Below are 17351 nucleotides of genomic sequence, written 5' to 3' on the forward strand. Positions count from 1 at the left end.
ATGCGGTGAATTTAGACCACAGCTATTTTGCTAACCAATTATCAGTAAATCACTAGCTACAGTAAAGATCTTTGGAAACCTTTTCTCAGCCTGGTATTTTGATCAGCAAAATTTCTCTTTGGCCGGATATTCTGTTCTGGGTGTGCATGAGTGAGCTGTGTATTCTAACACTCATGTAGTGACTTGATGCATGCAAGCTGCACTCGTGTTACAAGAACTGCCTATAGTATCAGTGGGAGACTTCTATCTGTGTATCAGTGTTAGATAACTGCATTCAGGACATGGGGTGAATCCCCCTCCCTTCTCAAGTATGATCTCAGACATGAACATGCATGTAAATATATATTCCTGACAGGCCGCTCAATGGGGTTTCTCTCGCTGCTTTTTCAGATTTAACCAGGAGAGCAGCAATGCTTTTCAAGCAAAGCGAACCACATTAGGCTCATACATGGTGAGCTGGGCTCTGGAGCGGTGTATGAAGATTATAGATGAGAGTGAGTTGCCCCTCCTTTCTGGTTTTGTAATACTGAAGGCCCTGTGCTGATTGCTGCTGGAGGGCCACATAACAGCTCCGGGTTAAACTGAGTGACAGACAGCACCAAACTGAAGTCAGTAATCTGAGCAGATTCTCCTCGGCTTTTCGCAATCCGTCCTAATAAAATAGGCCAGGCAACACCTTTGGCAAATAACACCTGCTACCTAACACTGTCCATTTTTAAATCACACCACAAAATGTAGATCAGTGTTGCTAATAACCCCTGGCAGCTGGAACAACAGTCATGGATATCTGCCTTGGAACGGAAAGCAGTGACTGACTGGACGCTGGTTCCATTAGAACCTTCTGAAGTGAGTTCTGGGCCACATTCGTTGTTTATACAGAGTACTCCAGTTGACACAAAATGAGATTCAGGCAGCTACGCTCACGTGTAGCTCAAAATTTACCCAACCCAGTGTAGAGAGCGCATGTTCCACAGAAACGGATTGCACAAAGTGCTTCTGCTTGTGAGGGCCAAGTTGTTCACCCCACCCTTTGACCTTTATGTGCCCACTCCTGCTCTCTTGGCATGAGGTAGCCAAATGCTTTTAACTGCCAAAAAGCTAACAGAAAAAACTAAACAAGTTCCCAGACATCTGAACAATGTCAAAAAAAAATGCCCTTGATCTCACAGACATTCTCTTCTCTTTAAATTGTTCCACCAATACAAAACAGAACTAACCTGTCTAAGGCCTATTTTCTTACTGTCCCACATCTGTTTAAAATTCCAAAAGAAGGGCTGATCACACTTTTGACACGAGTCGCTGTCCAGCCACTCCGGTGTCTGTAACACATAAAAGGGTTACGATGAAAAGAGGCAGAAAAAGCTTCAGATAGGAATCCAACAGCAGAACAAGCCACATGGCTTGCGTTGCAATAATCAAACAGCCTCATGCTGAATTTTTCTAGAAAAACTCTTTTTAAGCTGAAGATCGTTAAAAAAAAAAAAAAAGTCAGAGTGTTTCAGGGATTTATTTTGCTGAGTTCTGAAAGTTCACAATGGAACTTTCCGTCCATAAGGCAGGATTCTCTTCAGGAAGAGAGGCCAACATTCGAAACATGGATGCTTAAAATTACATGCCTGAAATGAACAGTGCCATTCAGAGCAATGCTGAGCGCTTGTAACTGGCTCCTGTGAAAGCTGCAGATACTCAGTACGTCTGAAATTCAGGCCAACGCTCCTGCAGCTCTCCCCGGATCCGCTCGTGCGTGTGAAGTTCTGCTTAGGACCAGTTCCTTCATTTGCGGATCTTGCTAGCATTTATTTTTAGCAACAACCTCTATTTTCCAATACAGTTTAATTTAATGGGTTAGTATTATTCCTGGGGGGAATTCTGCACCATTGCACAATGTGGAATTATGCAGAAACTAATGTGTGCGCAGAATTTGCTCCCCCCCGCCTCCCGCCTCTGTCTGGTCCCATCAGAAATGGGCTGCAGAGTTGTTGGCTACCTCTATGGACTGCTGGACCCTGCAGAGCCCAGCTTACACACACAAGACAAGGCCAGGGGAAGGGAGTAGGGAAGGTACAAGAGTCCCCAGAAGCAGCAGTTCCCAGCATGCCCTGAAGGTAAGAGGAGTGCAGGAAACTGCAAGCCTGGTACCCAGCATCAGGCTGCTTCTCCCTCCGGATCTCTGGGGTCTCAGAGGACAGGAGGTGAGGGCATCTAGACCAGGGGGACCCACAAGTAAGGCCTGAGGTGAAGGGTGTATGTCTAGCCTGAGGTGGTGAGGGCGCAGCTGGGCTGAGGTGGGAGGATGGTCTGAGTGTTTGAGCTGAGTAGGAAACCCAGGTTAAGCTGCGATGGGCACAAGATGCGGGTATCTGGCCCCCACGTACAGCTTGGGGAGAGGGGCCAGAGACAAAGGAACTGGGCCGATGTAGGGTTTTTAGTTTTTGGCTCCTCGGAGGATTTTTGTGCATGTCTCTATTGTTCTGGATATACTTGCTGACAGGTATTTGAAATAAATCACCAAAATAATTGAAACTGGCACGATTATATATAGAGCAATTTTGACAAACAAAATTTGTTGAATATTTTTTGGGGAGGCAGAATTCCTCCAGCAGTAAAGAATGGAGGAACCTCAGCAAAGCCTAGCCTCACCCACGTCCCAACAGGAGCAGTGATGATGGACAACTCAATCCTCAATTGGGAGGTGAACTTTGGTAAACTTTAAATGCTTCTCTGGATGCAAACATGCTTCTGCTGGCAGCAGACAACAGGGAAACAGCTCAGTGACAGCAACTGTACTGGCAGGGGCCTGAGCTTCTTGCCACTCGTCTGTCCTTAGAAAGGAGGGGCAACTCCTCTCCAATATGCTGCTTCCCCCTTGTGTTCCCCTCCCTCTCTCCTTTGTCTTTCTCCTGCCTCCCCACGAACAGAACCTCTCTCTGAAGCAGCTGGTTCTTGCTTCATACTCTCATCCGCCCTTTCCCCCACCTTTGGCAAGGTTACTCTATTGTAAATACATAACTAATCCACTACACATCCATTCCTGTCAACTGGGTGTAGAAGGGAAATGCTTAAAAGACTGCCTCGTTAAGTATACATCCAATTAACTGAAATGGCTTCAGAAGACTCACTAACTGCTTGGAGTACCAAACACTAAGGAATGAAACGCAAGACGCTGTGATTGAATAAGGTTAGATTAGGATGATGTTTAGCAAGAGCAAAAGAGCAAAGCAAAGCTGATGAAGTCCTTAAACTCAAACCTTCACACCTCGGAAGGGGTCCTAAAGGAACTGAACTGCAGCTGGTTTTGTAAGGTTATTTCCAAAGGTACTTTAGAGGTACTCATTCAGCTCACTCATTCAGTAACCAAGTCTTTCATTAGATGTTTGTGCCGAGAAAATAAGGCTATGTCTACACCAGGCAAACTAAGTCGACCACAGATACGCAATTATAGCTAAAGCAACTGGGTAGCTAAAATTGCCATATCTGCACTTGGCTAATTTGGCTGTCTGTACTGGGGAAAGTCAAGGGTAGAGCTTCTATTGATCTCCCTTACTCGTTGCATCTTGTGAGGAGTACAGGGGTTGATTGCAACTCCTGAGAGGTCGATTTCGTGTGTCCATACTAGATGTGCAAAATCACACCCCTGAAACTCGACCCTCAGCAGGTTGATCTTCCAGGGTACTGCAGATGTAGCCTGAGGCCCACATCTGGAAAAGTAACAATTACTGGTGACGGTAACTACACAACAGTAAAATGGAAACAACAATCTTCCTTCAAGCGTCCCTTTCATACGGCCTTTAAGATCGAAAGAGAAAATAATTTAGATGGCTCAATTTCTCTTGTGTGCAAGTCCACAGTAGCAATGGCAATATCAAAGTGAATGCTACACACGTAGCAAGTGAAAATCTAATCTGTGAAAAAGGCCACCAAAGCAATAACCAGAAAACTTTCAAGAAAAAAAAAATTCAGAAGAGCCCAAGGCAAAACGTTTTCTATTAAAATCTTACGGCAGGGTAGGGAACTTACAGGTTGTCAGGGATAGCTGCTGGCAGGCCACCCCAGAGTTTGCTTACCTGAGTGTCGGCAGGCACAGAGCCCACGTAGCTCCCAACGGCCACAATTTGCCGTTTCCAGCCTGTGCCACTTCCGGAAGCTTCCATTGGCCAGGAATGATGAAGCACGGCCACTGGAGGCCGTGAGTGGCCATGCTTATGGATGCCCAGGCAAACAAAGTGTCTGGTGGTTCGCCAGCAGCTAACCCTGATGACCCACATGTGGCAGGTGCACCAGAGGTTCCCCATTCTTGTCCTAAGGATTAATGTTTGGGAGTCAACATATACTCCCTCCTGTGGCTGACAACAAGAACGAGCCAATACAGACATATATGCTTCAGGCTACCTACCTATGAACACCTGCTGCACCACTCATTTGGCTAATTATACGTCTTAACCCATTTTTCAATCAACCCTCACACAAGCAAGCAGTTTGTTTAATAAGAAAGCACTTATTTTAAATATTTGCTGTTGCCTTTGTAAAACATGAAGCAACATTTTATTTGTGTGTTAATGTCACACCAATCGAGAAAGAGCAGTTAGTTACCTGCGACTGGAGGCTCTGAGATACTTGGGTCCCATCTATATTCAATATGCAGGATGTGAATGTGCACCATACCCTTAACTCTAATTCTTTGCACGCAGCATCCAGAGGCCTGCACTTGTACCACAGCTCTCCTGTTGCTCTGAGCCAAGGGTCCAAAAGGCGGTGCAGGCTGACATTTCTCCATCCTTACTGCAGTTCAAACAATCAGCCTGCTACAAAGGGGACCGAGGGTGGGGAGTGAATACAAATCAGGTCCACACATGAAGAACCTCCAGTTATAGGTAGGTAATCTCTTTCTTCTTCAAGTGATGGTCCCCATGTGTATTCCATATGTGGGAAATTAAGAAGTAGTCAAGCAGGCCGTGGGTGCAAAAGTGATAGCTAAGGTAGTACAGCAATTTCAGATGTAGTTATCAACAAGACCAGTGAAAAATACTCCCACAGGAGTGAGATTTTTATGTGGGTCTTGTCCCTTTCACCAACAGAATGAATAAAAATGCTATCATGTAACTCAGCTCTGTTCGCTGCACGTATTTGGAGCAGTATGACCTTACTTTAGTGACTAAGGCCTTGTCTACACTCCAGAAATGGGCCAATTCAGCAGTTAAGTGTAGCTACACCCCACGTGGTAGATAAAGACAAACCAAAGTCTGTTACGAGTAAGTTAATCGGGGTTTACCCCAATACAAGGAAGTGCAAAACATGAGCTCAAAGAGTGCAAGCCTTGCATTTTCTTGTCCAGATCTAAGGTTCACCACTAGCGCAGCTACAGAGGCTACAAAACTAAGACTATTTTTTCCAAGCATATATAAGGCACTGAGTAAATGGTTACTACTCTTTATGTTAGCCATAGAGAGCAATACCTTGTGAGTATGTAAGGAGGATTTTGTTCTCTTATGTATCACTGCAATTGTTCATTAACTGTCAATCTGTTAGACTTGTCCTTAACTATTAGCAGGGGTGGGATTACACAGCTGTAATCCAGGGCCTAATTTAGTTATCTTTGGCAAGAATAGGAAAAGAAAAACCAAAACAAAATATGAATCTGAGTTTCCAGATCTGGCTATTTTTAAAAAACAAAAATCAAAAACAACCCCCACCCCATCCTTTTACTTGGTAAACTGACAGCCCTAGAAACTGAGGTTTGAGTTGCTTTTTCCCCACCCATTATTGCTAAAATATTAATTAGGTTTTTAGTGTAATCCCACTACCTCCAAGTTTTGCACAGGTGTAACTGGTTGAAAACAAACAATCCTTCTGATGCATAAGAGAACACAAGTCCTACTTGTGCACCCATAACTGCATCCTACAGAGTCACTGAAAAACACAGGAAGAGCACATCACAATGCTCTATTCAGAAGGTCACATTTCCAAGTACAAACTGTTTAGCCAGGTACATAAAATACAAACTCTCTGCCATATAACTACCCTGCACCACTAGATCACTCACAAAATCATATACCTTCACCTTTAGGGCATTCCTAAAACACTAGTTTATGTTCTAACTTTTAAAAAGATACCAGTCAGATTCAAATTACATGCTTTAGAAAGGTCCCGGATTTTTAAAGGATGAACAAGACATAGCTGTTCACCTCCTGTCTTTCAACGTCCATATTCCAGACAACAATTCCACCATCTGCACCACAAGAGATGAGTTGTCTTGTGTGGTGAGCATAGGAGAGACACTGTACTTTATCGCTGCAAAAGAAACATATGACAGCAGTTAGTAACAAATTGTTTATGATTAGTCAAAGGTTTAAAGCTGCATCCTAAGGCAAAGTAAGTGATTTGCCATATTGTTCACTCTCAGCTCATTCTTATGTATAAAATTCAGCAGTCCTACAATTCCAATTCGTAGATTATGTATTATATCCTGTACCATGTGCTGTGAACTTGGTTCCCACTGGATAACACCACTTATTAGTGTAGGAATTAAGACAAAATTAGTTTCCAGACATAACTAATAATTTCCAAGTTAATTAGATTGGAGCTCTAGCTTTCCTGAAAGCCATGGTTACAATGTAATCGAATGACCTTTGAGAATGTAATCCCAAATACTTGAAAGCACTCTACCGTTGTGCTTATTTTCTCAGAAAAAAGTCTGTCCATTATTGGATAATTTGGTAAAGCCCCACACAGTGCCGTAAGTGAATGAAAAGACCAACATTATTTGGCAAGTGTAAGAGAAAAATAATTCTTAAGGTGCCGCTGTGAGTATGTGCGTTTAATGCTAACAAATTAAAATAAATTAAAATAGAATACAGAATTGATTAGGCTGTTCCAGATCTTCCCAACATTTTAAGATTAAAGGTTTTTTCGAAAAATGAATGGATTATTCTTCCTTTTATTATTCTTTGTTAACATAAAAAAAGAATGTGCTCAGCTCTACACAAAAGAGAAATACGAAAGGCCAGATTTCTTACAATCCAGGAGATAGGTACAGGAAGAAGACACTACGCCAAGGGGAAGGAATTACTTGAGCTAACTTTGTTTTCTTGTGCTGGTGTTTGGTAACGAAATGGGGGAGTGTTTCCAGAAGAAATGGATCTTCAAGAAGGGATGGTTTAGCATACTAAGATTAGGCCAGGATGTCATGCCATGCTTTGGCATCAGCAGTGTGTGACATCAAGCCAGGCTCACGCTCACAAGTGCTTTAATACTTGTCCATTATCTTGTACATGTTGAACCTTTCTAGTCCAGAGCTCTCTGGTCTGGCAACATCCGTGGTCTGGCAAGATTTTAGTTAGCTGGATATCCACTTATCGTGGCTGTGGCCAAGTTTTCTGTGGTCCCATAAAATTTGTTTACAGCCACCAGTCTTGACTCTCAGTGTTCTGTGCTGTTATGTAGCTGTAATTTACCCCTAAATGTCTTCTAAGAGACTAGTAAGTAGCGAAAAGTGTTGGTAATACTGCTAGATAATTTTGACCTCCTGTGGTCTGGCACATTCTCTCATTCAGCTCTGGTCAGGTCCTGAGGATGCTGGATCAGAGAAGTTCAACAATATATGGCTGCTTCTCTATGTAGCAATGATTTTAGAAGGCAGTTTAGAACTGCTGCACATTACTGTCTGTACACAGCATGCCAACGCCAAAGGCAGCACTTTGTAGAAATGCTATCTTGACTGTGGTTCTACCTAATTCAGCGCATCATTACATCTCTGAACCAGCACATTCTCCAGCACTGTCATAATGCAACTAAGATCCAGAGGTTTGCCTGCATGATAGATACTCTGATGCTACAGGGATGAGTCCCGGCAGGGCGCACTGCAGTAGGCTTTAATATAAATAGGCATAAAGATTAAGTGTGTCAGGCTACGTCTACACGTGCACCCAACTTCGAAATAGCTTATTTCGATGTTGCGACATCGAAATAGGCTATTTCGATGAATAACGTCTACACGTCCTCCAGGGCTGGCAACGTCGATGTTCAACTTCGACGTTGCTCAGCCCAACATCGAAATAGGCACAGCGAGGGAACGTCTACACGCCAAAGTAGCACACATCAAAATAAGGGAGCCAGGCACAGCTGCAGACAGGGTCACGGGGCGGACTCAACAGCAAGTCGCTCCCTTAAAGGGCCCCTCCCAGACACACTTTCATTAAACAGTGCAAGATACACAGAGCCAACAACTAGTTGCAGACCCTGTATATGCAGCACGGACCCCCAGCTGCAGCAGCAGCAGCCAGAAGCCCTGGGCTAAGGGCTGCTGCCCACGGTGACCACAGAGCCCCGCAAGGGCTGGAGAGAGAGTATCTCTCAACCCCCCAGCTGATGGCCGCCATGGAGGACCCCGCTATTTCGATGTTGCGGGACGCGGATCGTCTACACGTCCCTACTTCGATGTTGAACGTCGAAGTAGGGCGCTATTCCCATCCCCTCATGGGGTTAGCGACTTCGACGTCTCACCGCCTAACGTCGATTTCAACTTCGAAATAGCGCCCAACACGTGTAGACGTGACGGGCGCTATTTCGAAGTTACTGCCGCTACTTCGAAGTAGCGTGCACGTGTAGACGCAGCTTCAGTGCGGAAGTCCCAGGTATGCACAACTGGAGTGGTACAGAATTATGAAATCAAGGTAGCCCAGCCAGTCAGGCAGAAAGCCTCTGAAAAGTCAGTGTGCATGATCACAGCAATTCAGCACGCACATGTAATTACAGTCTTTAAAACTGTTTTAGTCCAGAAATACCAATTCATTGTCTCCTCTCTAGGCCGATTCAGTCTCGTACTTCCCTTTACAACAGCAGACATTCATTCTGTTTTGCTCATTTGCTGATGTTTATGAACATGTATTTAACATGTTGACAAATGAGGACTAATTAGACAGAGCACTTTTGGTACAGTCTGGATTCTACATACATTCACATTTAAAACAAGTTAGTATGGAGTTAAAAGTGGCTGGTACTCTGAATCTTGTGCTCTCCCTCAAGGGGGAGAAGAAAAACTCTGGCACCAAAAAAGATGACAGAACTCTATGAGAGAAAACAACCTCTCAGTAAACGTAGTTGTTAATACTCAAGATACAGGGAGTCCCACATAAATCCAATGCACCGACAGAAGACTATACCCTCCTTTGGTTCTGCTTCCAAAAGTGGCTGCTGCTTTTTAGTTTTTCTCCCCTGAACTCAGGAGGAAGAAAACCTCTTCAAAACCTACTTGTGTCCTTGTAATTCAATGGCTGTTCCTTTTCTTCCTCCTATGTCCCACATAATAATAGAATGATCTGAACTGCCCGAGAACAAAACTCGCTGCACCGGGTCCCAACAAAGAGCTGTGACACCACCTAGAACAGGAAAGAGATACATTGCAGCCATTTTATTACCACTGAAAGTGGAAGGGAAGAAGGTCATAAATGTGAGTCTCAGCCATTTAAACAGATGCATCTTAAGTTTAAATACATTCAATGTACCCAGCATGTGCACCACCACCACCACCACCGCCACAGAGGGAGCCCCTCTGAAAAATCTAGGAAACCAGAGACAAAGTCTAATTTTGATTTTCTGTTGATGCAGAGCCCAGTCCCAGCTCTGTAGCTCCTGCAGACTGAGTCCAGTGAATGGTAAACAAATCCCTGGATAGCAACTCACCTCATGAGTAGTCCGAGGTGCTAGGTTGCCACATATCTCCACACTGTGGAAGTAGAGCTTGGAACTAACTGGGGGGGACACTGCGGAACAATGAGAAGTGATGCCACCACAAAACTGGCAGCATAACAACTGAGTAGCCTTGCCTCAAACCCAGTGCACCAGTAGTTTGTCAAAATGCTTCCCACATCCTCAGCACCAGCAGACTGGTTTGAGTGGGAGTGGAAGACCAATACGGAGGTCCACTGAGGCCAGAGAATGGCCACAGCGGAAAAAACGGATCAGCAAAGAATGAGCCATTAATCCCCCTTTCCATAAACACTGGTTATGTGGTGGGCTTTCATGCCAACCACAAGGATAATGCTTTGAAGGGTATTGTAAGAGAACCCCAGCAGCAAAGTGACCAGTCAGCTCCTGCAACATGTCCCGAACTTTTAAACTCCTAACGTGCTTCTCGTCATAGCTTGTAAACACTGCACTTTGCAGTCCCTCCCCCTGAGCGGTTCAACTGACTGCAAATGGGGCTACGCTGATGCATGTATTAGCCGGATTGGGGCCTTATCTACTTGGGTGTTCCTATGCGGGGGCTTTAGCTGTTGTAACACTTTTCCACCCAAGTATTTTAATTTCACCAGACTGGTGTCTCTCCTGTGCTTAATGAGACAGAATTACCACCCTTCAACCTTGCTGACATTGCAAGCTCCTCTATTGTGCCCCAGAGACCATGTCGATTTAAACCAGGCGTGTCCAACCCGCAGCCCATGGGCCGCATGTGGCCCTGGACAGCTAGTAATGCAGCCCCACAAGATCGTAAACTTTTAACATTATTATGTGATTTATATACATTAACTATTTTATATGCAGCCCAAGACAATTCCTCTTCACTCAATGCGGCCCAGGCAAGCCAAAAGGTTGGACACCTATGATTTAAACCATCACAGCTGCCTAAAAATTTTAAGAAGCTTATACCATGGCGATGCAGACCCTGTATGAAGAACAAAAGAGGGTTATTTAACCTTAAACTTTACCTGTATGACCCTTAAATGTTGTGACAAGGCTGCAGTTCTCTTGCTCTAGTTTGAGAATAGTTACCTGCCCGGAATGATCACCTATAAACACATGCCGGGTCTCAACGTCAAATCTGATTGAAAGCATTGAGGAAGCATTTAGAAAGGCTAGAGACATGATCTGCACTGTGGGATGGGTATATTAGAAGGTGTTAACGTTTTTATGAACAGTTACATAGTAGTTCGGCAATTTTTGGTTTAAATACTAATTATGGTATTATGCTGGAATCATGGTGGGAGTAACCACTATTATATATTTATGACATTAACCTCAGCATGCCATTGTGCTCTCTATGACTGAAGGCGTATGACTCCTCCCTCCTTCTTAAAGAGCTTCTAGTAGGTGGCTATTTTTGAGAGAGCTGCTATGTGTCTCACGACACGCTGGGGGCAAATGGCAGTTTGAACAGGCACATCCTGAAGTGTGGTCTAAATGTGCTGAGGTGACAACTGATTACTGGAAAAATTGGTTTTGACAGGTTATATCCCTTCAATCTAAGTTTAGCTGCACCTCATATATTTGACATGCTGCACTGCGATAACATCTTCTGGAATCAAACGGAAACTTCACACAGCAAAGTAAGAGATAACCAGAAGTCTCAGAGCTGGGTACAGACTTGGGCTCATGCCATGGTGCTAACATGGCTGCACTTACATTTCCACCTGGGTTTGGAAGCATGAGCGTGGGAAGAGAAGAGGTGGTTGGAGCTGAACATCAGCTGATGCAGGAATGTCTATGTGGCTCTTTTCAGCACAAAGAGCGCAAGTCCCACAAAGCCAAGTCTAGAGAGCCAGGCTCTGAGGCCCCTTGCTGTATGTGTGATGTTTTTTTCTTTCAGTGCAGACATACCCAAAGAACTACGCATTCTGAACTCAAGAGGCACTGCAGAGGAATTTACAAGGCGAAGGGGGTTGTTAGAACTACCAATCCATTCCTTGTATTTACTGATGTTAATACAAACACAGGAGCTGCTGTTCTGACAAGATGTATGGATTCAGTTCAAATGGTCACCATGTGACGGGAAGAGAGTCCTCAGACCTATAAAGGGAACTATGCAGCAGAAAGGACAATAGTATCCTGTGTTACTCAACATTTTAGACTAACCACAGTAAATATTTTACAAGTGGAACTCATTTTTCAGTATTTACCCTTCTAACACTTTTTTGCATTTCACTCAGCCTGGACAGGGCAAATAGGCTGGTCAATTTCACTTGTTTGTACAGAAGTTGGTTTCATGCCAATCTGATCTTCAGCTTATGGTGAACTAGTAAAATGAGCAGTGACTGTGCTACAGACAAAAGACACAGTTTCATTAACAACTCATTGAAGCCTTCATTGTGTAAGGCTTTTATGAAAATTGTAAATTTAAAAATAACCTATCACAGCTCAAAGGAGAGTACAGAGATCTCTTCTGTCAGGCAGCTAGGTGCAAATCTTGAAAAATTTAACCTGTCTGATTAACATGCGAGAACTCAGTTACTTCCCAGCAAAGCCCATATTTCAAAAGCATGTGTTCATTCCACGATAGAGGATATGTATTCATTATTTCATATTAAGTCATTGAATTTTTGCCTTGCCTGTGTGCACACACTAACTCAGTCTGCTGCTATTACAATCCCCAAAAGGAAGACACTTTTTTTAAGCGAAGGACCCATCAATCTCTACCTTTCAATAAGACCACAATAGGATGCAGCTTTTAAGAATGGATATGTTACAGAGGCTGGGTTTTAAGTTTAAACCTAAATATACCTCATTGCATGAAAAGGACAAAGCTATGAGGGCAGACAATTTTTTAACTGACTGAAAAATTATTTCCCCATAAGGTTTTTATATAGATGGGGAAAATGACATGAGACATGAAAAAAGCCGTTTTAAACACAGAAGGGCCAAAGACAAAAGGAAATGAAAAGCAAAGATGTCAATAAAGGATACTGCAGGCCACAGGCCCCCGCACTAGTGCGGTGCCCTCCAAGGCGCTGCCCGCTCTCCGAGCAGTGCCACGTGAAGTACTTGTCCTGTCCTGTGCTTAGCACCCACTCCATCTCCAGGACAAACAGAATCATCATAACCCGGCCTTGGTGAGCTGTAAATCAAGCACAGAAAAACCAGACGCATAATAATGTAGAGGTCACTCATCTTCTCTCATCCCCTCCCCCCCCCCGACACAAAAAAACCCCGTACATTAATCCCTTCCCACCAAACCACTTCTCGAGTCCAGTTCTGCAAGCCTTTACCCACACCCTTAATCCCAACCAGAGGTGGGAAAAGCACCCACAAAGTTACTTGAGTAAAAGTAATGAGAAGTCCTGTGGCACCTTATAGACTAACAGATATTTTGGAGCATAAGCTTTTGTGGGCAGAGACTCACTTTGTCAGATGCATGTCTTCTTGTTGTGTTTGTGGATACAGGACTAACATGGCTACCCCTCTGGTACTCGAGTAAAAGTACAGCTGCTGGGGGGGTGGCAGGGTGTACTTACGTGCAAGCCACCAGCATCTCTCTGGAAAACTACTTGAGGGAAAGTACGTACGTATGTACACACACACACACACACACACACACACACACACACACACACCTTATCTTGATTGCACTCAAGTATCCAGAAGTGAAAGCAGCTGCATTTTTTATGAACACCACAGTTACAAACTGACCAATCACATACCCCCAGCCCTCATTTCTACTGTAATATACGTTTGCTTACACTTTTCTGGAACATGCCCATCACTGCTACATCACCACTGGTAATGTTAGACTGGGAAGGCTCAAGGCTGTGATTTTTAGACCGTTTGAGCAGGGTTAGACAAGAGTGGTACAAAATGCCCATGCCCTGCGTACATTCCCACTCCCACCAATGCTATCATTGGTAGGGCTGTGCAGGTAGAAGTGCAGTCACAGGTTTCCTGAAGAGCTGGCACAGACCATCTTAAACTACAGGAGAGTTTTAGCACTTCACACACATTGTTAGAGACTGTCACAGATTACATCTCAGAGTCTGTTTCAGTGCATCTCCCTGTGTGAATGGGAACTGATAAGGAACCTACAGATGCGCCTGCACATTGGGCAGACATGGCTGTATGGTTCTGCCAAAGCCGACTTCCTTTGTTCACATCTCTCTCTGGCTTTTTTCTGTTCTGTTATTCTCAATAGCTTTATTGCAGTCTAATAGTTCTGCTGCCTTGCCCTGCATTCAGGCTGACTTGGTCAGCCTTTACGTGAACTTTGAGGCTGTGCTTATATCACTTTTGTCGGACCCCCAGCACAAGGTGTCCCATTTTCAGCTGTCCATAAAACATGGCTTTGGGGTGTACACAGCACCCAGGCATACAAGATGACCATGTTAGCTACAGTGCCACACCATGATCGCAGATTCAGTGCTAATCTGGGGTTGGGTCCAGGACACTGATATCTGGTATTATGTGCAACCACTTGACGTTACAGGTGAGAGGCAAACAGTGCATATAAAAACTTCACACATGTATTGCCCACAGGAAAGTTATTTCAAACAGGATGTTGAAAAAAAGTGATATTAACCAGCTGTGATTTTTCTATAGCAATAGAACAGCTGGACAAACAGATTTCTACTGCTACATAAATAAAACTATCAAGAGCTTTTAACCTAAGCCCTACCTTTCCTTAACTCTTTAAAATCAGTGACCTCTAGATTGAATTGTGAAGTTCTGATTGAACTGCTTTAAATAAAGGGGTTTGAAAAATAACTTACAGAATTATTCCCAGCTGCATTATAACAGTAAATGTTATATTCTGCAATACACAAACCTACTGGTTTATTATAGCTCTGGGGACTCTGAGACATATGTCTTGCAACGTAGGCTGCTTGCCTTGGTTTATGTGAAAGCTGACCCTGGAAAGAGAGCAAATATCTTGACAGCTGTATTTGGAATAGTTTTTTAGAACAAAAATTTCTCAGAACACAATGCTAAAATGAAGACTGGCAGATTTTTGTTGTTGCATAGTCCACACAGATATATGTACACGGTCCATTGAAACATAGGGAAGAGACAGTTCTAGACAAGGGTGTTACAATTGGTGTAGATATCTGTCACCAGAATCCCCACTTTTCAGGATCAGGTTCTTCATGCCCTGGCAACTCAGCTAACCCATGCAGCTCTAACAGTAAGGTCCAAACCTCTACAGCATGGTATCCCAAACTGGGGGGCGCGCCTCCCCGTGGGCCATGAAGAAATTCCAAGGGGGGTGCGAGGCAACCCAGCCCCCCACCATCATTCTCCCAACCCCAAGAAAGAGCTGGCCCTTGCTTCCAGCTCTCAGCTCCTGCCATTTCACATGGGTAGCCCAGTGCAGCTGCTATAAAAAGCAGGCAGCTGGCAAAGGCCCATGTGGAGCTAGCTGCCTCCTGCAAAGGTGAGTGAATGTGGGTTGGGTGGGGGGAGGATGGGGTTAGATGGGGGGCTGGCAGGCTCACGGGCAGCTGGCCCCAGGAGCACAGAGGGCTCAGACGGGTGGGCCTGTGGCCAGCAGCTGGGCAGTTTGGGTGGCTGGTGGGAGAGCAGGCAGCTAGCCCAACAGCGTGGGGGTTTGGGCAGGTGGCTTGGGCAGCTGGCCCCAGAAGCACAGGGGCTGGGATGGGCGTTTGGCCCCAGCAGCATGGGGGCTTGGGTGGCTGGCCCGCAGCTTGGGTGAGCATCCCCGGCAGCACAGGGCTCGGGCAGGTGTCTCTGGCTGTGTGGGGCTTGGGCGGGCACCTCCGGCAGTGCGGGGCTTAGGCAGCTAGCCAGCTTAGGCTGCCCCAGGCACCCACAAGGTGGGGCTGTGCCATACACCTAGATGGTCCATAGTCGGTTTTCTAGGATTTCCCAGTTTGTGAAGAAAATGCAGCATCATCCGTCACATTAAATTCATTTGTTTCTTCTGTTTATGATGTTAAATTACATTTTTATTAAATTTTTGGGCCAAGAAAAACTATTTGTGCTTATTTTTAATCTTAAATATTTTTATGTCGATATTTTGTGTTTATTTTAAATTATGAATTGAATTTTTTGTTGAGAGGGGGATTGGATGATGGTAAAGAAGAGGCGGGGGGGCATGTGGGTTTCTCAAATATCAAAAGGGGGGCACGATGCCAAAAAGTTTGGGAATTACTGATCTACAGCAAATAAACCAGTTTACTAGACTAAAACTTATTCTGTGTCACATACATAACCCATCCGGCAGCGTATAAGCTAACCTGCCCAACAGTCTGAAGCACACCTATTCCTATAGCTCTTCAAACCCAGTCTTGCAACCATGAAAGAGGGAATGACAGCGCGCACGCGCGCACACACACACACAAATTTGAGCCAATATGTTCTGTACTTAAATGGTCAAAAACTCCATGTAGACAAAATGTAGTATTTTCATGTTTGTATAAGAACGTAAAAAGTCCCAAATATTTGTTTATAAATACTTTATACTTCTGTTTCACTCTAGCAGCCACCCTTCATGACTAGCAGGAAGGAATGTGTTGTGCCATTGGTAGATATCTATTGCATAACCTGATATGTGCCTACTCTGATGTTAAGGCAGGAAGAGACCAGGACTTCTTATAGTCATTTCTTTTATCTTATGACATTATTTTATTACAATGTTTATTACAATAACTATACGGTCTTACTTGTCTGCATTACAAATTAAGTTTTGTAATTTTCTTTTGTAATACCTTTATTAACTATATAATCCTTTCTAAAATTTAATCCTAGCTGAAATTCTCTCTAAAATTGTCTGATGAGAATGAAGGATGTGTGACTACCTAATGGTACAAGGGTGAAAGCCATCACAAATTTCCAGATGCTCAAGATAGAAAGAGAGTGAGAGACTTGGAGATGCTGGGAGACAAACAGAGAAGATCTTCCATTGTGTCCCATGCTAAACAAGTAAGCAGATCGATAAGCATACGCTGAAGGCAAGGTAACTGATACAGGTGAAATCAGATGTGGGGAAACCCACAGTGATAACCACCAAATGCTTGCAGAACAAAGCAAGAAGTTCTGTAGCACCTTAAAAACTAACAATTTCATTTTTTGTGAGCATTCATGGGTAAGACCCACTTCTTCAGACTAACATCAAAATGCTGATGAAGGATAATGATAGGAAACCCTCGCTGGTGGTGATGAGATAATACGCAACTTAAGGATGAATGATCATAGCATGGCATTGTAAAATCCACAGACTCAAACAGGGACAAAAATGGGGCATATTGCAATGGTTCTTTGGGTTCAGTCCTGCAAAGCCTTGGAGCAGCAGATCATGACTAACAGAGCCCAGCTCCTCACTTGTGTTCAGTCTAACTGGATTTTAGAATGACTCAAGCCATGACAGACTGGTAACTATAAGACCATCTGCAGGACATGCGTGTGACTGAGAGCATACGCTGCTTTTCATGTATATTCAATAAATGTTGTGTGTTGCCTTTTCTCCTGAAAAAGAATTTGTGTGCTTCTTATAAACATAACAGCCAGCTTTCATCTACTGATCTCACTCAGGGTACACTTATCCTTACCAGAAGATCGATGTGGTGGCGGTTGATCTCCCAGAGTTCAATTTAGAGTGCCAAGTGGGACTATGCTAAATCGAATAATAAGGATTC

At 44.1% G+C, this 17351-nt stretch overlaps 1 protein-coding gene across 9 annotated transcripts in view; it reads right to left on the reverse strand.

The window, feature by feature from the left end:
• WDFY2 (WD repeat and FYVE domain containing 2) overlaps nt 1–17351 on the reverse strand; it is a 149778-nt gene that overhangs the window by 68473 nt on the left and 63954 nt on the right. For all 9 annotated transcript variants that reach the window (XR_012644451.1, XR_012644450.1, XR_012644452.1 and 6 more), the window contains 5 exons: nt 12676–12826; nt 10704–10816; nt 9248–9374; nt 6183–6288; nt 1218–1319 (listed from right to left, as the gene is read on the reverse strand). Coding sequence is in view for 5 of the 9 variants with exons in the window: in XM_074987342.1 (XP_074843443.1) it covers nt 1218–1319; nt 6183–6288; nt 9248–9374; nt 10704–10816; nt 12676–12826 (599 nt within the window). In the remaining 4 variants the exon portion in view is untranslated. The remainder of the gene's footprint in view (nt 1–1217; nt 1320–6182; nt 6289–9247; nt 9375–10703; nt 10817–12675; nt 12827–17351) is intronic.

This window comes from Carettochelys insculpta, chromosome 1, assembly GCF_033958435.1.
Source record: "Carettochelys insculpta isolate YL-2023 chromosome 1, ASM3395843v1, whole genome shotgun sequence".
NCBI lineage: Eukaryota > Metazoa > Chordata > Testudines > Carettochelyidae > Carettochelys > Carettochelys insculpta.